This window comes from Trifolium pratense, linkage group LG7 (assembly GCF_020283565.1).
Source record: "Trifolium pratense cultivar HEN17-A07 linkage group LG7, ARS_RC_1.1, whole genome shotgun sequence".
Lineage (NCBI taxonomy): Eukaryota > Viridiplantae > Streptophyta > Magnoliopsida > Fabales > Fabaceae > Trifolium > Trifolium pratense.
The window spans coordinates 30,551,743-30,578,960 of NC_060065.1; the positions used below are offsets into that span (position 1 = coordinate 30,551,743).

Genomic DNA, 27,218 nt, shown 5'->3' on the forward strand with positions numbered 1-27,218 from the left:
CAAGTTTATGCATGGTGCATAAGTTTGTGCTTATGCACCATAACCACACCCATAATTTGGTAGTACACTTTTTTCTTCTTCTTCTCAAAGTGACATATAATTTGGTACGAAGAGAATACTTTATAAGACACAATGAATATATACAAGTGTTTCCTATATCTTCTTGAAATTCTACATGGTATTCTGAGCTTAGGTTTTCATTTGACTATTTTCGTTTATTTTTACTTACAACGATTATTGTTGTTGTCAATGAATCTCTAAAATCTTCCGAGTATGCCTTAAAAATATCTAATCTCTTTTCAGACCAACCTCTTCCTTCTGGTAATACTCATGCTGCTCTTTTCATGATACCGATTAATTTTAAATGGTATTTTGATTTTTCATGCCGTAACTACATGACATTTGCATCTTATCTATGTTCTCCCCTATCTAAAAATGACATTACCAATCTCTTATGTATCTAAGTCATAACTAATTTAAGTCTACCTAATACATATCTTATTCCAAAATTAAATTTTAATCTCATCTCTAATGGTCAACATTATGTAATTTAGGCCATGAAATTATTTCTCTTCTTTTAGATGTCGTGTGCAGGATCCACAAGTCCGACAACTCATAGAGCAATAAGATCGAAAGACTAAATGAGCTATGGAAACTGCATATTCCTCACAAATCCAACATTTTACCACTTCCACATATTCTATAATATAAGCAGGATCATATATTATATACATGCATTCAATCTTATTTTTTAAAACTAATCCAAATTTTTTTAAAAATTACCTAATAATTTAGAATTCAACTATAAAATAAATAAAATCTAATTAAAAAATTGTCTTTTTAATTAAATATTCATATTCTTCGGATTTCGGAATAATCAAATGCAATAAGATGAACTAAAATGAAGTTAGAGTTGTGAGTTGTGACGGAAAGAAGCTAAACAAAACCCTGAACAAAGAGAAGGGGGTTTAAGAAAGCATAAACACTGCATCACAAATTCCTCACAATATTCCGCCATGTTCTTCACTCGCACCAATCGCAGGGTTCTTCCTCTCATTTCTCTCGCCACCAAAGGTTCTCTCTCTCTCTCTCTCTCTCTCTCTCTCTCTCTCCCTCTCTTTCTCTTTCTCTTCCGTTTTCCGATTTCACCAACCTAACTTCGATTTTTCTCTTCTTCGATTCAGCTTTGTATTCCACTCACATTGTCGGCGATAAACCCGTTCTAGTAAGTTCTAACGAATTCATTCTTTAACTGTTCCTATATCTTCGAAATTTGAAATCGCTTATTCAATTGTTCGTTTAATTTGTTGTGCAGGTTCGTGATTTTATTCATTCTGCACTCTATCATCCATTACATGGTTACTTCTCACAAAAATCTCGTTCCGTTGGTGTTCTTCCCAATACTATTAGATTCAATCAACTTCAAGGTCACAATTTTCTTTCTTAATTATTCTCATTTTCAATAATTAGTTAAATAGTTAGTTAATTCTGTTACAATTACATACAGCATGTACTACTTGTGTTGATTATAGTATTAATAAGGGTAAAACTATGTTAATTAAATTGTCTTGAGGTTATAGTATTAGTACATGCTTCAAATTTTGGTGGAAAAAATTATGTAGTACTGACATTTCAAATTGAAGGTGTGACCGGTGAGTGTCTGACATGGACACATGTGATTACATCTAATCATTTCCATTTCTTTTTTCTTTCAAATTATCAATGATTTAGTGTTGTCTATGTGCCAGTGTCGTTTCTAGTGTCTGTGTCGGTGCTTCATAGGAATCAAATTGTGAATCTAATTGTCTGAAGGCTCCGACACTTCAAATTGGAGCTGTGTCTTACATGGACGCATGTGATTACATTTAATCACTTCCATTTCTTTAAATTATCACTTGTGTAATACTAATACCTGCGAATGTCGTTTCTAGTGTCTGTGTCCATGCTTATAGGAAGAAAGTGAGATGCTGGTATCAGTTTCGGTTCCATTGCTTTAGGAAGGGTGGTCAGGTTGTTTTGAGGGGGGAAATGGAGCAAGTAATGGAGGTAATTATGGAAAAGTAGCAAGAAAGTTTGGATTACATGATGTGAAAATTTATCGCTTTATGATCTTGTTCTGGTGAAGCTGTTGTAGCCAGAAAATAATGGCATTCTCTTGTTTCCGTAATTTGTAGAATAGAGTGGAGCTAAAGTTTTTTATTATATGAGGAGTATATGAGTACATTATCCTATTAGGAGGAATGACACTTTGTTTATTATTTTGGTTATTGGTTACAAGTGATTAGTTTGGGAAATTGACTTTTCAGTATTTTACTTTGGGATGATTTTTGTCTGGACATATTTTTCAATTTTCTGGATGAACTTTTCAGAATTCCAAACCAAATTGCTATTGCCGTCAAATTAAGATATTGGAAAACATGATTAAACATAAATTATAATTTTCCAGCTATGTTGTTACTGCTAATGTTGTAGAGTGGTGAAATATTTCAGGCCGAAAAGCTTATATGAAATATTTGGATAATATTTACAAGCAGAGTGACATATCGTGGTTTACTCCGGTGGAGATTTTTAAGGTAAACATTCCATGTGATAAAAAATTTCTAGCCCCCAGCATATAGAATAATATGATTCAAAATGTGATTCTAATAGTTGTCAATTTGGGGGAGAGAAAATTGTTAAAAATCATTTATTTACTCAAGAATTTTTAGTTTTTATTAACATTCAACCTTCAATGGAGTATTATTTGGTCAACTCCAACCTTTCTGTCAAGGGGTTGCAGGCAATGTAAAATTACAAATCAGTTTAAGGGTTCAATTGTTTCTGTTTCAGGGATGTGAGAAATACCTGCATATTTGAGGTTATACGGTGTGTAGGTCTAGAGAAAAGTTGAAGTAACTATAACAAACCATTTTTGAACCTAAAATGTTCTAACAGCTTAATGTCCTAATCATACCATCATCTCTATGGACTGATATAGAAGGGTTTTTTTTTTCCCCCTTTTCTTTAATCCATTTAGTTTATGCTACATCAGTTATGTGTATGACATTAATTTTAATATTAACATTTAACAGCAGACCAAGTGGTGCCTAATTCCAATCAATTTTTTGTTAATAATTTTAACGAAAACTTTATCTTGTTTCTTATTGGAACTTTTTGCGATATTCTGCTTGGGTCACTTATGAGTTTGTTGCTTGCCCTATTTTTCAAAATGAAATTTGTTTCGAAGATTGAGTTATTTGTTCTTAAAAGATTTGTATTTTTTTTGGCAGCCTTGGTATGCCCATGCTATTGCCGAAGCCATCATGCGCACTGCAAACTTCTCTGTTCCTCTAAAAGTAAGTGTACTGCAATTTTTGCATGTGATCTTTGTTTCACTGTCTAGATCTAGCCCTTTTCACCCATCTAAATTTCTTTGACAAATGTTAATATTAGGAGAATGCTGTACTTGTTGATGCACATTCATATTGTTTTGAGTTTTGAAATGTAATTTTCTTTTTCATTTTAAAATTTAATACGAATTTTATTTAATTTTTCAATTTAATCTTTTGGTATGAACTAGCCGATTGTAACTACTGAAATATCATTGCTTAAAACTTGTCTAAAAAACCATGTACAATATATCATGCATACAAGTTGATTCTCACAGATTGAATCATTGAATAGGCAAACTAGTTCAGAGTTCAAACAAATTTCAAAATTCCTTAATGATGTATAATGTCTGGTAGTTGGTCTTTAATCTACATATCTACTCTTAATAGGCTTACCATTAACAGAGGTCCATATCCAATATTGTTCCCTTTGTTTCTATATAAATACGTCTCACAACTGCTTCCTATTTGTAATTTGTTTAATGTTTTTCTTTAGTAAGATTCATTTTCTTTTGATAAAAATAGAGTAAGCATTATAAGTCTATGTTGCTTAAACAATGTTTCTTTTTATTACTTGTAACAGTAGTTGATACCATCCTCTAATTTGCAATCAGATTTATGAAATTGGTGGTGGATCAGGAACATGTGCCAAGGGTATAATGGATTACATAATGTTGAATGCTCCTCCAAAAGTTTATAACAGTATGACTTACACGTACGTGCCTATGTATTCAATATAATACATGTTTTATTATAAAACATATTATAATGTTAGGGCCATTTTTTAAAAGTTTTTGTTAGGACAGTGGGCTGTGCTTATTTACTGTACTTCTGTTATCTGTGTAATTCATCTCCCTGTGTTTTGCATGATTATCCTATTAGTAACTTATATTGAGGGGCCATTTTTTAATTTCGTTGTTTCACTTCCATTGACATATGAAATGAATGATAGTAAGCTGTGTGTCTTCTGGTTTTACTTGATTGGTTCTATTTTATTCTCACCCAATATGAACAGGAGGGTTTGGACTTTGATTTATACTTAGTAGTATATATACAAATAGTGTATTGTTGATTTGTAGATCTCAATTTCGTACCGATCTTTCATCTTATAAAGTATTACATGTACAATTGATTAATAAATTGGTTTTATATCTTATTCATGTTTGTAATATTCGTCTATCAGTCTTATGAATATCCAAGGCTTAAATGCACTTTTGGTCCCCCGATTTAAAAAAAAAAATAAAGTTTTGGTCCTCCTATTTTAAAAGTCTGTTTTTTGGTCCCCCCCCATTTTGCTTTTTTCAGAATTTTGGTGGGTCATTTTTTATGATATGGCCTATGAATTTATAACATCGCGGTGCTTATTAGACATTTTTGCTGACATGGATATTCATTACGCCCTAATAAATGTTGCTACGTCATAAATGAATAGACCACATCATCAAAAACTAAGATGAGGGACCAAAATTCCAAAAAACAGTAAAATTGAGCGACCAAAAAAAATTTAAAAAAAAGGGGGGGGGGGGGCCAAAAGTGCATTTAAGCGAATATCCTATTGATTACTGTTAGTGAATGAATTGGAGTAGATTTTACTGTCTTGTGTATCATATGATTAACATCCCAGTTAATATCCTGTTTCTAATTACAGCTCAGTTGAGATTAGCCCTTCACTTGCTGAGGTGCAAAAAGAAACTGTTGCCGAAGTGCGCAGCCATATTCCAAAGTTCAGGGTAGAATGTCGTGATGCTTCTGACCGGAGTGGATGGGGTAGGATGCTATTAAAATTTTCCTTATTGAGTTACATCAATTTTATTGTGGCTTCTAAAAGTGGTTTAAAATCTGAAGATTGAGTTACCCTGTAGTGGGGCCTGGTAAAATAAGTTATAAATAGAAAAGGGTTACAAACAAGGGGTTGTGGATGGAACTAATTTCTTAACTATAATATGCAATCTCTCCCTAGTCCTAACCATCAAAGCTTCCTTCTTGATAAACCTTTTAGGAAGTAAAAGCCCTGTCTAGAGTCTAGTTTTTCATTTGGGTAGCTGTACTTGAATGGATTAGTAATCTGAATAAGTAATGGTTAAATAGAATCATTTAGTGTTTGCTTATTTTTCATTTTAAATATTATTTAATATGTATAGGAGGGTCTAAACTTCTGATTTTTCTTGGGGTAACATTATGATGCACGGGTACCCCATTTTAGACATAGTACCGGTATCGGGTACGGTACGCGTACGGTACTCCCCTGGTACGTAACCTCAAAGTACCGAGTTTTTTTTTAAATTTTTTTCATGCGGGTACACGCGTGGTACTCCCGGGGTACGCGTGGTACTCTCAGGGTACACACGTCACACGTGGTACATATTTCATCAAAATTTATTCCCATTCTTTTTTTCTTTTTCTTTTTGCAACACTTCTCAATCCAATTCTTTTTTTTATTTGTTTATTTTTTAATAAAGATTCACTTTAGTTTAGAATTAGAATCGATTCAGTCTTGATTCCCTTTTTACTTCTTTTTAAAAGTAGAGCCGCATAGTCTTACTACTACTCCTAATTTCCTAAATGTGTAAACCACAATATAATTACTTTTAAAGTTTGCTATTTTTTATGTTTAATTATTTGTTTTAAGAATATAATTCTATTATTTTAATTATATAACTATATTAAAAAAAATTATACGGGCGTACCCCGTACCTTAGTTTTTTTAAAAATGTCGTACCACGTACCGGTACCTATATCGGATACCGGTACCGTACCCGCACCTATGCAACTTCTGGGGGGTGGACAAACTGTGGAAGAGATGGTGAAAATTTGTTTACTGTATGGGTGATGGTGCATGTGTTAGGATGCTAAACAAGTTCAACGTTTTGCTGTTCTCACCAAATGTCTGTTATAGCTTGAAAATATTAGGATGGTCTGTGGGACTTGGTCATATACTTTATTTTCCTTTAAAAGTTCAATTTCTACAGCTGTTAAACTCCTTTTTTGGTGATGTGTGGGGACTTCTATGTGGAATAGAAGTTTATGAAATAATGCTAATATCACTGTTCCCTCCTTTACAGGGGATGTGGAGCAACAACCATGTTGGGTAATAATGCTTGAGGTGTGTTCTATAATAAGTTGGTTTTATAACTCCTGCTCAAATATTTTTCCTAATAAAAGAAAAGGTTACTTCTTTTTTTTAATGAAATTTCTATGAAAACAAAACTCCCTTGGCGTGGATCTACTTTTGTGATCAATGAAAAACATAAATGTTAGTGGTAAAGTGGATTGGGGTGCATATTGCTCTGTGAAGAAAGCAGCAGCAATGGAAAAAGCTCACACCTTGTTTTTCATATCCCTTAACTCTTCCAACTATTTCTTTGCCATGCTATATCAATATTATTGCTAGTTGGCTTTTACCGTAGAAGAGAAAGAACTGATTTGAGTGTGATGATGCCATAGGGAAAAGGACTGGGTCCTCCTAGGAAATAGTAAAAATAAAGTAATCGGGGGTTGATGGAACAGGAACCATAAAGTAATGACATAGATTACATTACAGAACAACAGATAAAAATAAAATGAAAGCATACCTGAGATGTTACAATGTGACATAGATTAACTTATGTTATGAGCATATAACCAGTCTGAGATGTTACAATGTGACGGTTGGTCACGAGCATTCTGGTGTATCTGAGAGCTGCTAAGCTGATGTCATACTTGTATGATTATGACCACGATAGGAAACCCTGCACACCCAGCTTGTTCCCCAAAGGAAAACAGGTGCCATTTGACATCTATTGGCCCTAAGCACTTGTGCTGGAAGTTTCCTTTTAGAAGCTAAGTCTGACACATTTACAATCTGCCATTTTTTCACTACAATTGCATCATTAAAATTTGAAACAATTATGCAGACTTTGCTAATGACCCAAGTATTGAATGTTTGCAGATTAGAAATTATCTTCCCCCCTTTTCTGATTTAAATGTTATATTATACTATAACTACTATAGTTTAAATATTTTGCATCTCCTTATATTATTTTGTGCAGGTACTTGATAATCTTCCGCATGATGTTGTCTATTCAGAGAATCAAAACTCCCCATGGATGGAAGTTTGGGTTGAGAGACAACATGACCGGTAAGTTTGTGTGCGGATGAAGATCATACTGTTGCTACATACACTTCTATACATTCTATGGATTCGGTAGTTAATAGCAATGTAAAAAGTTGTTTTAATAAATGTTGAGTGGTTATCAAACTAAAACAATTTTGTCGCCACTTTTATTGACATATCAACTACTTTCTACTTTTAATAGAGAAACTCTCAACGAGTTATACAAGCCATTGCAAGACTCACTTGTTACACGTTGTGTTGAGATCATGGACTTGGATAAAACCAAAACAACACAAAGCGCTGCAGTATCAACACTTAAAAGTATCTGGTCTAAAGTTTACCCAAAACCACGTAGATGTTGGTTGCCAACTGGTTGCTTGGTAAGAGTCTATTAAATCATCCTTAAGCCTGTTACACAAATTGATTTTTACATTGACAACATATGTTCATTTATTTTCAGAAATTACTTGATGTTCTCCATGAGGTGCTACCAAAGATGTCTTTAATTGCTTCTGATTTTAGCTACCTGCCAGATGTGAAGATAGCCGGTGAACGAGCTCCATTGGTTTCAACTAAAGTATATTCTTGTTATATATTTCCTAAATAGTACAGTTGCCTGCCTTCTCATTTCATACATATTAGAGCAAAGTTATTAATATTACACAATAGTTTAGAATTGAGTCCTTGTCCATTTGCTTTGTGGATTAACCGATCATATCTACACGTGTGATATGATTATGAAACAACGTTCAATCGCTCTTAGGAACTGCCACTTTGGATCGGTGAATAAACAGAATACTTTTGTTGTAATGTAAACTTGATATACACATTCATAACTGAGATCCTACTTAATCCATCTAATGGATGGTATTGATAATGTAAGAATGTGTATACAGATATGATAATTTGTTATCATCTTCAGAAGCCACTTATCTATTGATAGTCTTAATTAACAAAGTTTTTGCTTATGCATTGCAGAAAGAAGGAATCAGCACAGATTACCAAGATTATATGGAGGCTAAGGTATTTTTAGCACTGATTTTTTTCCTTTTGAATCTACATTCTTATTGTCCTTTACCTTTTGTCTATCTGGCCAGCATTGTACATGACTAGCAGATATTGTTGTAGCATGAAACAATTTTGCATAAATTTAACATTTTGTTATTAAATTCACTTTCATCAAGAAACTATGGAGGCTCAAATTATTCTATTTACTTCATAGGAGTATAGAACTAATGATGCCTACTGTATTATACAAGTATTATACAAGTGATGATCCCATCATATAAAATAATTTCTTCTTGAACTTCTAAAAATGGATTTTTGTCTTTTGTTGCAGGGTGATGCTGATATCTTTTTTCCTACAGACTTTTGGCTTTTGGAACGGATTGATCATTATTGTTCTGGGTGGCTGAAACTTCAAGATGATAATTCATCAAAAAAAGGAAAGAAAAGGAGAACAATTACGGTTGGTGCTATTGTCTTATTTTTTATAGCATTATTATCACATCTTTGCTCACAAGGCCTCTCAAGCAAATGAGTGGCAAAAGTTGCAATGCTGGATTTCAAAACAAATTGTTCTTTCAATGTGTGTTCCATGATTGAGTGCACCACACTCTATTTTCAATCTCCTTATTTAACGATTTTTAATGGAAAATTTTATAAACAAAAAACACATAAAATAATATTAAGTCTTTTATAAAAAAAATGAAATGTTAACAAAATTTTAGATATGTAACCGAAAAACAAACAAAATTTTAGATATTTTAGGCTAATATGCTAGTGTTTTAGTTGGTAATCACTGAGGAATATTTTTATATTCTCATGAGATATTGCATGATATATATATATATTTTTTTTTTTTTCATTTTTTATCAACTTTATGTATTCTACCTCTACCTTAATAGTTTGTATTTGATGTAGCTGGAAACATCGGCTTTCATGGAAGAGTTTGGCTTGCCCACAAAAACAAGAACCAAAGATGGATACAACCCACTCTTGGATGACTTCAAGAATACCAAATTTTATCTCAGTGTCCCCACTCACAATACTAAGTAGAGGATCAATAGATTCAACCCAGGTACTTCATTCACAAGGATCACAGGTTTTTTATTTATTTAAGAATCACAGGCTTTTTGTTGAGATTATAGATTATATTAGTTACGAGAATTTCAGCATTTCATGATTTGAGCATAAATTGGATTTCCAGGCATAGCAACAATATGTGATTATATACCTGTATACAGGCAAATTTCCCCTGGGCATTTGATCTCCCTTTCTGAAGCCCCATAAATTGAATAATTTATTTGAAAGATAGAACATTTATATATAGGTGTAAGAATAAACACAAGTGAATATTATTTTGATTCCTTGTGTAGGGTCCTATCTGTTATTAATGTACACTGCTAGTTTTAATCTGAATTACACTAGGTTCCCTGAATATTTTAATCTTGCCCTCAAAATCAGTTTAAAGGGTCAAAATTGTGGAGATGATAAAGGTACCGATATTAAGCAGATTATCCGTTGTTTTTTTGTCTGGACAATGTAGAAGGTTGGAAAGAGGAAATGACATCTGGGAGATAAAAGATTTAACAAACATATCAACAAATCCGTAATTGCTAATGTTAATATGATTTATTAATGATATCTAATATATGCTTATTAAAAGACAAAGTGTTCCTCAACCATAAAGGTTTATGCTTATTAAAGACATCCAATATGTGATTATAATTTTTGTCTAAGAGACAACTGATTTTCGTCTTCAAAATTATTTAAAATAGTATACAACGCCATCAATAATTTTACAAAATAATTGATTTCTCGACTCAATCAAATTCAAGATACACTTCTCACCCAGTATCAGCTATCAAAGCTTGGATCACCGCCCGACAACCTGCAATAATTGCGTTTTTGGAAACCCGCACACACAAACATCAAAAAGTTAGTAGTCAAAAATCATGAAAAGTAAAGCATAAGCAAGAAGAACATCGCAAGTATGCACATAGTTTCAATGATGATATATAGACACATTTATATGCATGGACATGTGGAGCATTTATAGGAACTAACAGTTAAGAGCATGTTTGTTGACAAATAATGACATTCACGACTAGCCCTAAGATGACTGTTACGAAGCATATTGACATGTATGCAGTTAAAATGTGAAAGCAAGTATAAACATGTGAGAACATTGAGAAACAAATTAATACATAGGAACATATTAAGATTTAATCATGTAATAACAATTAGGGAGATATTGACATTTATAAGCATGTTAACAATTAAACATGGAATGACACTTAAGAGATAGGTTCACATAGTAACATTTAAGCAATTAATACGCATTGACATTTAGAGACACATAAGTAAGTCACATAAGCAATTCATTGCAAGAGTTCAATTCTGACACTTAAGCACATGATGATGCCATTGCCAGATACACCTCTCACAGGGACACATTCACACATTTCACTTTTCCCTTCACATTTCCTACAACACATTGACACATTTAGACCTCACAATGCAACGCACAATTCATGCATAATCGTGGGAAAACTCTGACTCGTTTGGTACCACTACTATGAGCAGTAGCACTTGGTGAGAAACGAGGTGTTAAGCTCTCAGAGGCTGGCGCGTTCAAGCCCTCATAAACTCACTAAAATCATTCTGAGATCCCTTAAGTGACACGCCAGAGAACAAAATGGTTGCGCGGTAGCTCCCATCAATTGAGATGCTTCCTTAAGTTACTTAGAAGTCCCCTTCTTTATACCCTATGTTCTAAAAAGTAGATCCCCATCATTCAAGTCTCAATACAATAGTGTTCCCCATCACCTAGACTCCTAAGTTCACTATCCATAACTATATATTACCCTATCTGATCTTCAAAGCCTAAGCAAACTCTCGTTATAATACACCCTCTAGCCATTATTATAAACAAAAAACTACTTTTTAAGTTCATATAATAGTGACCGAAGGATGTACGTGTTACCTTAATCAATGCAAAAAAAACATAAAACAATTAAACAAACCAACTAATCTAATGAAAAAATATGCATAACCTCCGAGTCTGTGGAGTATGTTTGACTGTTAATAGTTGGCAACGAATTTGATGCAGAATACCCATCCCAAGGTTGGTACTCTTCAATTCCAGCAAGCTCAATTTCCTCACGGTTTTGTTGTGCATTAAGCTTCTTATTCATTCCCCTGATCCCTTCTAATTGTAACATAACTTCTTTCATAGTTGGTCGCTTTCTTCCATTCAACTCTAAGCATGTATATGCAAGATTTGCAACTGCAATGACATGTTCTTTCTCGCCTTCTTTTGTGACCCTTTCATCAACAATGTCAGACAACTTATTCTCCTCTATACACTGAACAAAATAGGAAGCCAAATTTTGGTATTCCCCAGACCCTACAGAGGATATTGGCTTCTTACCAGTTAAAAGTTCAGCGAGAACTACTCCAAAGCTGTACACATCACTTTTCTCGGTAAATTGACTGGTATGAAAGTATTCAGGGTCTAAGTAACCGAAAGTACCTTGAACCATTGTGGTAAGGTGAGTAGCTTCGATTGAAATTATTCTTGATGCTCCAAAATCTGCCAATTTCGCCCTATACTTTTCGTCCAACATTATATTTGTTGATTTAATGTCTCTATGATAAATGGGTTGACATGCAGTAGAGTGTAAGTAAAATAAAGCTCCAGCAATTTCGGTTGCAATTCTCAAACGTATGTCCCATGTCATTGGTATGTCCTCATTTTGGTCATGTAAATACTCAAAAAGGTTACCATTGGGAATGAATTCATAAACAAGCAATGGAATTTCTGTCTCCAAACAACATCCTAATAATTTAACCACATTTCTATTGTTGATTTGTGAAAGAATAACAAACTCATTGATAAACTCTTCAACCTTTCCTTCAACCTTATACTTTTTCACTGCAACAATTTTACCATCTACCAGCATGCCTTTGTAAACTGTACCTTGGCCTCCTTTTCCAAGAACTCTGTTCTTATTGAAGTTTTCAGTGGCTTTCTTTAAATCCTTTAAGGCGAAGAGAGTAGTTCTTTCAACATTTACTTCTCCCGAAGACATTCTTTTTTGTAACAACAAACCACCATTTCTTTTGAAGAATTTTTCTCTATATTTCTTTATTATTCTTTTCTTCACATCTTTAAACAAAAACCATAGACCAATGAGGAAACCGATGGATCCAACACTCGACGAAATTCCTGCATTTGGAGATTATAAAAAGGTGGTGAGTGTAATTGAGAGTTGCTAATGTCTTTTTATCAAATAGAGAGTTATTTATGTTGTTATTTGTTTAGACATGTTTTGGAATATGCACTCAGTTTTATCTTAATAATAAGTACCAGGTAGATGTAAATTCACCTAGGTCCAGCTTAGCATCAGGCAAGTTTGAAAATAAGCCATAAAAGTTATTATTCTTGGTTTATGTTTTTATGAAATTTGTACATACCTACAATAACCCACTTCTTCCACCGATTATTCTTCTTACCGTAGGAACCTGGATATTGAGTTGCTGAAACAAAAGAACTAAGTTAGCTTATAATTTCCTTGAAGTAAAATTAATTTAGAAATGGGGCGTGGAACCAGATAGAATTTATAATCTATATGTTTACTTCAGCTGTAATATATATATGGCTTAATTAGTTCTTTTGGTCCCTTAAAGACATATCCGTTTGTCACATTGGTCTCTTCCGTTAATTTATCAACCATAAATGTATTAGGTAGATCAACATTGAAGGTGGTCCACCATATACCACAATATATTTTTTAACCTTAACCATCTAATATTTTTGAAAGACAAACAACCATTAGATTTTGCATGTTCACCAGATCTAAGAGTGCACCATCACCAACAAATTTTTGTTTCAATTTCTTCATCTTCTTCCTCCATTCCTTCATCATTTCTTCATCTTCCTCCATTCTTCTTTAATTCATAGTTCATCCCAAATTGCTTCTCACTTTTTGTCATCTCAAATTGATGTCTAACCACAAACATAACAAACTTCATCCCAAATTGATCTTGAATATGAGGAACAACAGATATGGGAACTCATTCACTACTATCTTACACCAAAATCCCGTAAAGAAAAAAATAAAAAACAAATCAATGAAGATCTGGGAACTCATTCACTATCTTACCTTGTTGTTATTATTGACTAGGAATAAACCCGTGCGTTGCACGGGTTCGATTAAAATATATAATTAAAATATTTTTATAAATAAAAAAATAATGATTGTGATAACTATAATCACATATAGTTAAATAATATATATTATTTTAAAATATGATTATGTTTAATATTAGTATATGAGTAAAAAAAAGGTTGTTTAGAAATATTAGATTTTTTATTATATCGTAGTTTGTTTATATTTTAATGTAATAGATCTCTTATAATATTTCATAAGTTTGAAATGATGTATCATTTTTTATTTTATTAGTGTAATCATATAAGATTTTAGTTTTCTTTATATGAGTTGCAATTTTATAGTCAAATGTCACTTTGTTTTTTATTTTTGATGTATTCCTTATTTTATTATTTTCAATAAGAGTTGGAGGCATACCTAATTATACTTGTAGACAATATTGCTCATGAGAAATGTTAAAATAAGTTTTGATTATAGAATATGATTCATATATGGTGGCTTTGCCTATTTGTTCCGCGTGATCTCATTTTTTGAAAATTATGTATCAAATAGTGTATTTGCTTACTACGTTCTATGCAATTTAAGGTTCCAAATAGCTTATCTACTTACTCATCTCTCGTTCTCTTGGAGTTTATTCTCACTATTCACTTGGTGAAATTTTATTCCAACTTTATTAGTCCCAATTTTTTAGTCTATTGTTTGGTTCACATTTTTTTTTGCTTGGTCCTTTTGTTTTTGGTTTGTTTTTCTTTTTCTTGGCGAGGTTTGTGTCTCTTCAAAATTATTGTTAGTTTTTGTCCCTCTTATTTAATATTTTCTTGAACATTTATTTTATTTTTCTTATTATATTATATAAACTCGAATATTTGTTGTTGTTAATATATAAGTTTGGACGAAGATTTTATATATTTGAATTTAGGTTTAGTTATTTGGTTAAGGTAAAGAAAATCTTATAGATGAATTTAAGATTTAACATGTGTCATCTTCTTATTTGCTTAAAGAAATGTCATCTTATTCTTATAAATATTCCACTATTTTATTTTCAGCCGTAACGTAAACAATCTTTTAGAATATGTACTTAATTTATCCAAAAAATTATATTATTATGTAAATTAAATTAATAATTTTTGAATTATTGGTGAATTTTAGTTGTGTGTAAATATGTTTAAATATATGTGTGATTATATTTTCTAAATATATGTAAATATATTTTAACATCTACGGTTTTAATAATTTCTAAAATTTATTTTGACAAATGAGCATCAACAATTTTTATTTAATAATTTTTGTCTTTTTTTAATTTAATTTAGAAAGCTTTTAGTACAATTCTAAGTGGGAGGAAAAAGTATTTAGCACAATTCTTTTCATCGATTCATTTTATGGTTGTAAGAATAAGATGACATGCGTAGATTAAAATAGGACCGTCTATTAAAATTCATATATATTCATATTGAACCATCCAGGATTAGGCAAATGTTATACGATAAATGCATGAAGATTATATATTTGGACAACCTCTAAGTCAAGTTGAATCAATATACTTCTTGCATGTATTACAATTATAAGAACCGCATGACTTGAGTGTCAACTACAAAAAAAAAAACTTATTTTAATTTCTACTTTGTTTTTGTTTCTATATTTCTCTTGATCGAGATCAAGTAGATCACCTACACATTGTAGACAATATAATATTTAAAAATGAGACACATATTTATATTTCTAAATTATTTGGATTGTCCTCTTTTAATTGAATGCCTCCAACATCAATATACCCTCGATCTATATAAATTTTAAGGCACTTCAAAATCAATAAATAGAAGCCTCTTTTATCCTCTTCAACTTATTCACATGAAAAAAAATAATTATATTCCTATTAATCAACAATTTTTTATACAAATCTTCTACCTTATATAAAATAATAAATGAAAAAGAAAATAAGAAACAAATAAGCTAAAACATTAGACTAATAAAATAATAAATGAAAAAGAAAAGTTGTCTAATTACAAACATTATATCAATAAAAAAAATGATGGTTTACAAACTCCCATTAGAGTTAAATACACATCCTTACATGAGGTGTCATTTCATAGGCTTTATAAGGAGCAAGGATGCAACGTAAGCAAAAATAGAAGTATGTTTTATCCTGTTCTCCTCCTTCGCATGAAAAAATAGTCATATTCATATTAATCGATTCAACTCAAAGTTTAATTAATCATCGAACAAAACATCGGTTGATATTTAAAAAAATATCCAACCTAAAAAAGAAATATAAAAAATTATTAGAGATGTTCTAAACTCAGAGTAGTAGAAAAATTCCAATTTACAAACATATTAATAGGCAACTATCACATATAGTATATCAATTTCTTAATCAATCACATGTAGACATACCTGATATTCTAAGAGGTTAGACACCATCACCTACCAAGGACAAAAACCAATATACTTATGATGTAACTATATATATGCACACGATAGCTTTTAAATCAATTCAAGACACTATAATGTGTAACTTTAACATATGGAAGGTGAAGATGCATAACTTTTTCTCATGGAGATGTCAGACAAAGAAACCATAGAGTTTTTGCCATGAGATAGATAAATTAAAATTTTGTTAAAACATAGAAGCTAGACTTCAATGTAAATTTACATATTCAATATGGTGGTGATAATTAGCTTTTGGGTTAACTTTATATAGAGCTTGTGTTTGATAATTAGCTAAATTTACATATTCAATATTAGTGTCTCCAAGAATTCTTTGTTTTCAATTGCATTAATAGGGAATTGTAACATACAATATATATTTTAATAATATATTGCAATGCAATTAATAAAACAATAACATGATGCATCGTTCCACCTTTCATTGCTTGCAATTCATTTTTGTCTCAATTCAACAACAATAAATTGTGTTAGTTTTTTTTTTAATATATTATTATTGTTTATTATTTATTATTAGAGTAACTCTATTATATGAAATATGAAAAGGTTTTAATAGAGATTGTAAATTTTTTTTATAGAGTGCCACATCCAATTTCTTTTGAAAATCCATCCAATTTTTGATAATTCTAATGGATATGTATAAATCGATATCGATAGTTGGTCCCTTTTAATTAAATTTTTCATTTGGCATTTAGGGACCAATTAACTATGAAATGAAGAGAATTCCAATAGTCTTAGACACTTTTTTTTTTCTTTCTTAGTATTGAAAGAATATATTTTGTGGTTATATTGGTCCCTTTTAATTAAATTTTTCATTTAGGAACCAATTAACTATGCAATGAAGAGAGACACACGTTTTTTTTATTAGTATTGAAAGAATTTCAATAGTCATGAATATTTTGTGGTTATATAAATCTTATATATTAGTTGGTCCCTTTTAATTTAATTTTTCATTTTAGTTAGTTGGTCCCTTGTGTAAGAAGTTATATAGTGATAATTTGATATATTGATAATTAAAATTAAAATGATTTAATTAAAGATAATTAAAATTAAAATGATTTAATTTAATTAAAAGAGATGATGAAAAGGTTTTTTAATAGAGATTGTAAACTTTTCTTATAGTATAAAGGTGATAAAAAAAATTGGGGCGTAAATCCTTTACCAAAAAAATTATACCTAATTTTATTATTTTCAATAAGAGTTGGAGGCATACCTAATTATACTTGTAGACAATATTGCTCATGAGAAATGTTAAAATAAGTTTTGATTATAGAATATGATTCATATATGGTGGCTTTGCCTATTTGTTCCGCGTGATCTCATTTTTTGAAAATTATGTATCAAATAGTGTATTTGCTTACTACGTTCTATGCAATTTAAGGTTCCAAATAGCTTATCTACTTACTCATCTCTCGTTCTCTTGGAGTTTATTCTCACTATTCACTTGGTGAAATTTTATTCCAACTTTATTAGTCCCAATTTTTTAGTCTATTGTTTGGTTCACATTTTTTTTTGCTTGGTCCTTTTGTTTTTGGTTTGTTTTTCTTTTTCTTGGCGAGGTTTGTGTCTCTTCAAAATTATTGTTAGTTTTTGTCCCTCTTATTTAATATTTTCTTGAACATTTATTTTATTTTTCTTATTATATTATATAAACTCGAATATTTGTTGTTGTTAATATATAAGTTTGGACGAAGATTTTATATATTTGAATTTAGGTTTAGTTATTTGGTTAAGGTAAAGAAAATCTTATAGATGAATTTAAGATTTAACATGTGTCATCTTCTTATTTGCTTAAAGAAATGTCATCTTATTCTTATAAATATTCCACTATTTTATTTTCAGCCGTAACGTAAACAATCTTTTAGAATATGTACTTAATTTATCCAAAAAATTATATTATTATGTAAATTAAATTAATAATTTTTGAATTATTGGTGAATTTTAGTTGTGTGTAAATATGTTTAAATATATGTGTGATTATATTTTCTAAATATATGTAAATATATTTTAACATCTACGGTTTTAATAATTTCTAAAATTTATTTTGACAAATGAGCATCAACAATTTTTATTTAATAATTTTTGTCTTTTTTTAATTTAATTTAGAAAGCTTTTAGTACAATTCTAAGTGGGAGGAAAAAGTATTTAGCACAATTCTTTTCATCGATTCATTTTATGGTTGTAAGAATAAGATGACATGCGTAGATTAAAATAGGACCGTCTATTAAAATTCATATATATTCATATTGAACCATCCAGGATTAGGCAAATGTTATACGATAAATGCATGAAGATTATATATTTGGACAACCTCTAAGTCAAGTTGAATCAATATACTTCTTGCATGTATTACAATTATAAGAACCGCATGACTTGAGTGTCAACTACAAAAAAAAAAACTTATTTTAATTTCTACTTTGTTTTTGTTTCTATATTTCTCTTGATCGAGATCAAGTAGATCACCTACACATTGTAGACAATATAATATTTAAAAATGAGACACATATTTATATTTCTAAATTATTTGGATTGTCCTCTTTTAATTGAATGCCTCCAACATCAATATACCCTCGATCTATATAAATTTTAAGGCACTTCAAAATCAATAAATAGAAGCCTCTTTTATCCTCTTCAACTTATTCACATGAAAAAAAATAATTATATTCCTATTAATCAACAATTTTTTATACAAATCTTCTACCTTATATAAAATAATAAATGAAAAAGAAAATAAGAAACAAATAAGCTAAAACATTAGACTAATAAAATAATAAATGAAAAAGAAAAGTTGTCTAATTACAAACATTATATCAATAAAAAAAATGATGGTTTACAAACTCCCATTAGAGTTAAATACACATCCTTACATGAGGTGTCATTTCATAGGCTTTATAAGGAGCAAGGATGCAACGTAAGCAAAAATAGAAGTATGTTTTATCCTGTTCTCCTCCTTCGCATGAAAAAATAGTCATATTCATATTAATCGATTCAACTCAAAGTTTAATTAATCATCGAACAAAACATCGGTTGATATTTAAAAAAATATCCAACCTAAAAAAGAAATATAAAAAATTATTAGAGATGTTCTAAACTCAGAGTAGTAGAAAAATTCCAATTTACAAACATATTAATAGGCAACTATCACATATAGTATATCAATTTCTTAATCAATCACATGTAGACATACCTGATATTCTAAGAGGTTAGACACCATCACCTACCAAGGACAAAAACCAATATACTTATGATGTAACTATATATATGCACACGATAGCTTTTAAATCAATTCAAGACACTATAATGTGTAACTTTAACATATGGAAGGTGAAGATGCATAACTTTTTCTCATGGAGATGTCAGACAAAGAAACCATAGAGTTTTTGCCATGAGATAGATAAATTAAAATTTTGTTAAAACATAGAAGCTAGACTTCAATGTAAATTTACATATTCAATATGGTGGTGATAATTAGCTTTTGGGTTAACTTTATATAGAGCTTGTGTTTGATAATTAGCTAAATTTACATATTCAATATTAGTGTCTCCAAGAATTCTTTGTTTTCAATTGCATTAATAGGGAATTGTAACATACAATATATATTTTAATAATATATTGCAATGCAATTAATAAAACAATAACATGATGCATCGTTCCACCTTTCATTGCTTGCAATTCATTTTTGTCTCAATTCAACAACAATAAATTGTGTTAGTTTTTTTTTTAATATATTATTATTGTTTATTATTTATTATTAGAGTAACTCTATTATATGAAATATGAAAAGGTTTTAATAGAGATTGTAAATTTTTTTTATAGAGTGCCACATCCAATTTCTTTTGAAAATCCATCCAATTTTTGATAATTCTAATGGATATGTATAAATCGATATCGATAGTTGGTCCCTTTTAATTAAATTTTTCATTTGGCATTTAGGGACCAATTAACTATGAAATGAAGAGAATTCCAATAGTCTTAGACACTTTTTTTTTTCTTTCTTAGTATTGAAAGAATATATTTTGTGGTTATATTGGTCCCTTTTAATTAAATTTTTCATTTAGGAACCAATTAACTATGCAATGAAGAGAGACACACGTTTTTTTTATTAGTATTGAAAGAATTTCAATAGTCATGAATATTTTGTGGTTATATAAATCTTATATATTAGTTGGTCCCTTTTAATTTAATTTTTCATTTTAGTTAGTTGGTCCCTTGTGTAAGAAGTTATATAGTGATAATTTGATATATTGATAATTAAAATTAAAATGATTTAATTAAAGATAATTAAAATTAAAATGATTTAATTTAATTAAAAGAGATGATGAAAAGGTTTTTTAATAGAGATTGTAAACTTTTCTTATAGTATAAAGGTGATAAAAAAAATTGGGGCGTAAATCCTTTACCAAAAAAATTATTTTTGGGGGTCTAAATCTAGGGCTTCAACACCCTCCACCTGTTCGAAAGTACAAAGATTAAGAAATACTATTCTTCTTTTTTTAGTTTGCATGATATTATAAGAATTTAACATTCAACATGTCATCTTATTCTTAAGACTATCTCACTATGTACTCACTCATAACTATAATATCTTATCTTCTAAATACTATTATGCTTAGAGAGTAATTTAAATAATAAAATAGATAAATATAATATAACATTTTATATTACTTATTAAGATTTCTTTGCCTTTTATTTGTCAGAATTATTTAGCTAGTGGTTTCGTTTATCATTTTCACCATATGCTTAATTCTTTTTCTTTTCTATTTTGGTTTAATTTTATTTTTCTTAGTGAGGTTTATGCCACTATCCTCTCTTTAATTTGTTTGCATCTTTAATTTTATGTGTCTTTTTAAGCAATGGAATATCAAAATTAGTAGTTAAAATGTTGGTGTAATAAAAAAGTATAAATTGTAAAGTAGTGACTAAATTGCTACGCCACTTTTCCTTCATCAATCAAACAAAATATTTGTCTTAGAAACTAAATGGAATCTTACGATTTTTCTTAGTGACTTAAATGAGTTTATTCTAAAAGTAATAAAGAAATTAAAATACAACTTAGCTCAATTGCAAACTTGAAAACCTTCGTACCAGCCCAATCCACTTATTTGAATCCTAACCAAGATGATTAAGCATATGAAAACACCTCTAACCAAGTAGAGATTAAATTCTTCCAAATTTGCTTCATACGACCAACTTGTATTACATTTCCAAATCTTCTCTATTAAAACCAAGTACCACTAAAAAAAAGTTAAGAAATTGCAGTTATATATATTTTTCATTGTCGCAATGTTATTCTTGAATATACATTTCATTGCTATATTTGAAAGAAAAAAAAGAACCTATCCCAAAAACAATGAGGAAAATACATTTGAAAATAGAATTACATTTTTCCTTGAAACAATAAGATAGTGTAGTTGATTTACTCAAGAGTAGACATGACTTGATGAAATTACTACAAAGAAGGTTAGAAAACACAAAAAAGAAAAAAATAAGATTACAAAATATGAGACCATGGGCAAGTAGTGATGTGTGAGTATCAATATTTATAAAGACCATTGTGGTAAAACATACAGTTTTTTTTTTATATATAATTATTGAAAGGAACTCCAACAATCATGAGGGTTAATTGTATAATATAATAATAATAATTTTGCAGTTATAGTTGCATCATATGAATACCTAAGGGTCAATCATAATTGTTTTTATCCCTTGTAATTAATCGTTTGATTGTTTTTTTTTTTTTTTGATAAGCTAATCGTTTGATTGTTGATTTAACCTCTTGCAATGTGTAATAATATATTAATATGATTTATCTTGGTTTTTTTAGAAAATTAGATTATATATATTTAATAACAATACTAAAAATTATATATACATATAATTTATATGTACATATTTTAGTGACATATGGATATATTTTTTTGGTTTTTACGTATGAATGTTTTATTGATCCATATATACGAATTAAGTTTTTTATTTGGGCAAGTATATGGATATTTAGGTTACTCTTAATTATTTAGTCATTTACGTTTTCTATTAATCCATATTTATCATTTTATATATGCCAAAATATAGTCTTTTGGAATTATGGGGGTTTCTTTTTCTATTCATGTATTAATCATTAGACATGAAATTTAATTTGTGGAGGATAAATTTTATTTTAGATATTTTTAATAATAATTAAGAGAAGTTGGTAAATTTTCAATAAAAATATGGAGTTTTTTTAGAGGTGCCACATCATCACAATGAAGGCCTATGAGCAATTCAACCTTCCTTTTACTAGTAAAAGATGATGGTGATGGGGTATGAGTGGTTGTGGTGGTTAGGTCAAAGAGACAAAAAAGGGAATTGTAGAGACAAATTGAGGAAGAAGATGATGATGAAAAATTGAGGAAGAAGATGAATTTTTGGGTTTGTTTGAAGGTTGATTGAAGATTTGAATCTATTTTTTATGATGTTTATGAAAAAAATGAAGAAGAGAGGAGGAAGAAGATGAACAGTGTTTTTGTGCATCATTTAACGATTTTTGCCAAAAACTAAACTAACGGAAGGGGATCAAAATGACTAACAGAGATGTCTTTAAGGACGAATTCGGACATTTTTTTCTTTAAGGGACGATTGTGAAACCTAAAATATCTTTTAAGGGACCATTTAACTAATTAAGCATATATATATATATATATATACACACACAATATATATCAGCAAAAAAAGTATGTATTATTGCCCAGACATTTGTATAGGATCCAATGATTAAATTATGGAAATTACGAGGTTTTGATTTCAGTATATTAATTACCGTTCATCATTTTGTTTAATTACATATATAAAATTTCAAAGTAGTATAAAAAAGGATAAAGAAATAAGTCGAAAAAACTTATATTTAAGGAGAGAGCTAGTGCAATATGAATATAAGTACAATACAAGAACATAATTTATTTATTTTTGCATTTGTCGATTCATATTGTAAAAAAACAAATTCGCAGTATGGTATCATGCTGAAATATGATTAAACTGATAAAAAGAAATTGGTAATTGGTAAATGATTAATCTAAAAAGGAAGAAATTGAAAAAACCTGTACAGCCTCCAGCAACGTAGGGATTGCCTCTATAACCCTTGACGCATTCACATTTCCGACCAGTGGCTCTGTTACTTAAAGATGTAACATTAGAATGATAGCGTACTCCATATTCTTCAACTCATTCAATTTCTTGACCACATAATTACTCATATACGACGAATAATAAGTACTATGACAATAAAGATGCTTATAATAACTACTCTCATAAAAAGGGCTACTCGAATAAGAACCACTATAAGAGCATCCACAATGAAGCTACTCATTTTTGAGTACTTAAGTGGCCCCATATGTACACATAATTCATTTATAATTTTTTTAATAATAGTACATAATAAGTACTCATTCCCTCCAACTCAAAACCTCTTCAAAAGTTCTAAATTGACCCCACTAGTAGCACATCTATCCAATAACTCAACATCATTTTAAATGGGTCCACAAAAATTATTTAGGTACTATGTCTTATTGTAGAACTAGTACCTATTAGGTACAATTTTGTTTTTGCTCCAATGAGAGTACCTATTAAGTACTAGTACTTAAAAATATAAGTACCACCATTGGAGATGGTCTAAGATACCCAAGGTTTACTTACAATCAAAGCATAGCTACAGTTGTCACTATTCTGTTCCCCTAAACCTCGAAACTTTGTGTTATACTCTGAAAGATGCAAAGGCAATGAAGTCTCGCAACAATACTTTCCATTACAACTGTCGCTACGGAAATTGAAATTGCTAAAATTGTTGTTGTTGTCACCACAAATCGATACACAACCACCAACTGTTGTCCCATTTGATTCAAGAAAAGCAAATTCGTTACATCCAACTGCCAAAAATGTGTTAACTAGGGGTGTGCAAAATATCCGGTCATATGGATATGACTATATCTAAATCCAAAACCAACTCCAAATAACCAGTTATTTGGAAACAGATATTAACCAGACCATTCTAAAAATGGTTGGGTATCCATTTTGTAAATCCGGTTTTTTAATTAAATGCCCATATCCATGTCCAAATCCATTGGATTAGACTTTTTGCGCATTTCTTCATTTTTTGATAAGAAACTTTTGACTATTTTTTTTACGCTAATTATCCTATAAAAACCTAAAATCGACTATAAACCCTAAAATCGGCAGAAAAAACTTAAAATTGGCCAAAAGCCCAAAAATTGACTATAAACCCTAAAATCGGCCAAAAATCCAAAAAAATTGCAGAAACACCTGAAATCGGCCAAAATTTCAAAAATTGACTATAATCCCTAAAATCGGATGAAAACCCAAAAAATCGGCCGATAAACCAAAAATCGACCGAAAAACCCAAAAAATCGGCCGAAAACCTAAAATCGGCCAAAATCCAAAAAATCGACTATAAACCCTAAAATCGGCCGGCAACCCGAAAAATCAGCAGAAAAAACCTAAAATCGGTCAAAATTCCAAAAATCGACTATAAACCCTAAAATCGCCTGAAAACCCAAAAAATCGGCCGAAAAACAAAAAATCGACCGAAAACCCAAAAAATCGGCCGAAAACCTAAAATCGGCCAAAATCCAAAAAATCGACTATAAACCCTAAAATCGGCCAACATCCAAAAAATCGGCCGAAGAATCTAAAATCATCCCTAAACCCAAAAAACTCGGCCGAAAACCTAAAATCGACCCAAAATCCTGAAATTGGCTATAAACCTCAAAATCGGCCGAAAAACCTAAAATCGACTATAAACCCATTTTTCGGCCGATATTAGGGTTTATAGTCGATTTTTTTGTTTTTCGGTCGATTTTTTCGTTTTTCGGTCGATTTTTCGTTTTTCGGTCGATTTTAGGGCTTATAGTCGATTTTTGGGTTTTTTTGCCGATTTTAGGTTTTTCGGCCGATTTTTTGGGTTTAGGGTCGATTTTTGGGTTTTCGATTGATTTTTTGGGTTTTTTTGCCGATTTTAGGTTTTTCGGCCGATTTTTTGGGTTTAGGGTCGATTTTTGGGTTTTCGATTGATTTTTTGGGTTTTCAGCCGATTTTAGAGTTTATAGTCAATTTTAGGGCTTTTGGTCGATTTTAGGTTTTTCAGCCGATTTATGGTTTTTGACCGATTTTAGGTTTTTCCGCCGATTTTTTCGGTTTTTCGGTCAATTTTTGGGTTTATGGTCGATTTTATTAAAATAAATAAAATTAAATGAAGGAAATTCAATTACATTATCCAAATAAAATATAGGAATTTATTCTATGTATAAAATTCTGATTTCTTTACTTTTTTTTTACGCTAGTTTTACTAAATTTAGATTTTTTTCAAAAAAAAAAAGATTTTTTTAAATTGTCTTAAAACCAGTTTTTAAAAGGAAATAACTGATTTTTTTATCAGATTTAAAAATAACCGGTTAAAAATTGGATTTAAAAAATGACCGCTTTTAAATTTGGTTTGGTTAAAATAACTGGTTATATATCCATAACCAAATTTATAACCAGTTTTATAACCGGTTTATAATAAAATATGGTTATCGTTATGAATCCAAATCCAATTAAATGGTTTCGGTTTGGATATGGTTTGGTTTGTCAAATTATCCGACCATGCAATGATGCACACCCCTAGTGTTAACATCCTGAGAATATACGAAAGGACTGTGTCTAAGGTTTATCACAACAGTTTTATTGTTTTTTTTTTCTTTACAGTTGGAATGGTAAATTGGATTCATAATCTCAACCATACCTAAGTCATTGTCAAAAGCTCTTACCTCAAGATTTAAAGACTTCAAGTAAGGTTTATGAATATGAGAAGTTTTGTTTAATTTGCATTCTATTTCAAACCATTTGTGTGCATAACAATGAGGTTCTTTCATTCCGAATGGGAAAGGGATTGAAACATCTCCACATGTTGAACTACACCTTTGTTGTGCTATGATTCAATCTTCTTGTGCTGATGCTAGTAAATGAGATATTAGAATTAAAATGATGATATGAAATATTGTAAATTGTGGAAACATTGTTGGAGATAAAAATCAATTTTGATTTATGGATCTTAGAAGTAGAGTATTTATGCTTTGTTAACGATGCTAACACATCTGTTTAAGAAATTTCTCATTATCTTCTTCAATGATAAGAAAAACAATTATTGTTGAATTGTCTTTGTTAGTGGAGGAGATATGAGAGATATTAGACACTTGTTAAGCATACCTAAAAAAGAAATAAAAAATAAAATTTATATTGAAAAGACAACTTTTTGTACTTTTGAGGCATTGAATGCACACATTTCGAGATAGAATTTATATTTTAACATGCTTAACCAGTGCCCCGGGGGCACTGTTTAGCATTTTCCTAAAATTAAAATGATATATGAAATATTGTAAATTGTGGAATCATTGTTTAAAGCTTTAATTAATTGTGGATCTTAGAATCAACTTATTTATGATTTGTGTTAACAATGCTAATACAACTTTTGAAGAAGTTTCTGAGTATTTTCTTCAATGAGGAAAATAAAATTTGTTGAATTTTCTTTAGTTTTGATTTTGTCCAAAAGAAATGAGAAAAAGAATACTACTATATGAACTGTCTTGGCTAAATTGACCACTACATTAAAAACAAAATAAAGAGTTGAAAGAAAATTAGTTCCTATTACTTTTCTAGTCAAATAAAGCTGCTTATACTTTCAAATGCTTTTAAATTTAGTTAAACTCGGTATTGAAACTTTTCCACATGTTGAATTGCAACCTTGTTGTGCTATGATCCCATCTTCTAGTTGTGCCTATGCTGGTGGATGAGATATTAGAATTAAAATGATGATATGAAATATTGCAAACTGTGGAAACATTATTAGATATAAAAATCTATTGTGATTTATGAATCTTAGAAGTATAGTATTTATGCTGTGTTAACAATGCTAACACAACTGTTGGAGTTGAAATAAAATTTAAGTTGCTCATAATTTTCTTGAAAAAAAATAGTGAGATAATAAAATTTTGTTTTTTTTGTTAAGTGTGGTTGGACTTAATTCATTTGCCTATCCTAAATTGGTTAGTGGTGTTATTGGAAGTAGAACAAAAGATGTATGGTGCTTATCAAGGTGGACCAAACTATGCATCA

At 30.1% G+C, this 27,218-nt stretch overlaps 2 protein-coding genes across 8 annotated transcripts; one reads left to right on the forward strand and one right to left on the reverse strand.

The window, feature by feature from the left end:
- Positions 1 to 884: 884 nt before the first annotated feature.
- On the forward strand, positions 885 to 25,946 carry LOC123897209. Of its 3 annotated transcripts, none has more exons than XM_045947747.1 (15): positions 885 to 1,074; positions 1,185 to 1,225; positions 1,316 to 1,427; positions 2,491 to 2,573; positions 3,270 to 3,335; positions 3,983 to 4,083; positions 5,017 to 5,135; positions 6,431 to 6,471; positions 7,397 to 7,485; positions 7,664 to 7,841; positions 7,922 to 8,038; positions 8,440 to 8,484; positions 8,801 to 8,929; positions 9,385 to 9,541; positions 25,812 to 25,946. In XM_045947747.1, the coding sequence occupies exons 1-14, from the start codon at positions 1,017 to 1,019 to the stop codon at positions 9,517 to 9,519; spliced, it is 1,314 nt and encodes a 437-aa protein (XP_045803703.1). In that variant the 5' UTR covers positions 885 to 1,016; the 3' UTR covers positions 9,520 to 9,541; positions 25,812 to 25,946. The 3 variants fall into 3 exon arrangements, with proteins under 3 accessions (XP_045803703.1, XP_045803704.1, XP_045803705.1); XM_045947748.1 differs by lacking the exon at positions 25,812 to 25,946 and adding an exon at positions 9,671 to 9,903; XM_045947749.1 differs by lacking the exons at positions 885 to 1,074; positions 1,185 to 1,225; positions 1,316 to 1,427; positions 25,812 to 25,946 and adding an exon at positions 1,493 to 2,046 and having other exon boundaries at positions 9,385 to 9,903.
- On the reverse strand, positions 10,062 to 26,012 carry LOC123897210 (wall-associated receptor kinase-like 10). Of its 5 annotated transcripts, none has more exons than XM_045947751.1 (6): positions 25,874 to 26,012; positions 23,748 to 23,977; positions 23,153 to 23,223; positions 12,943 to 13,005; positions 11,520 to 12,694; positions 10,062 to 10,354 (listed from the first exon to the last, which is right to left on the reverse strand). In XM_045947751.1, exons 5-6 carry the CDS (start codon positions 12,555 to 12,557, stop codon positions 10,340 to 10,342), a joined length of 1,053 nt encoding a protein of 350 aa, XP_045803707.1. In that variant the 5' UTR covers positions 12,558 to 12,694; positions 12,943 to 13,005; positions 23,153 to 23,223; positions 23,748 to 23,977; positions 25,874 to 26,012; the 3' UTR covers positions 10,062 to 10,339. The 5 variants fall into 5 exon arrangements, with proteins under 5 accessions (XP_045803707.1, XP_045803706.1, XP_045803708.1 ...); XM_045947750.1 differs by lacking the exon at positions 25,874 to 26,012 and adding an exon at positions 25,739 to 25,868 and having other exon boundaries at positions 23,748 to 23,995; XM_045947752.1 differs by lacking the exon at positions 23,748 to 23,977 and having other exon boundaries at positions 25,874 to 25,958.
- Between the last annotated feature and the right edge of the window lie 1,206 nt (positions 26,013 to 27,218).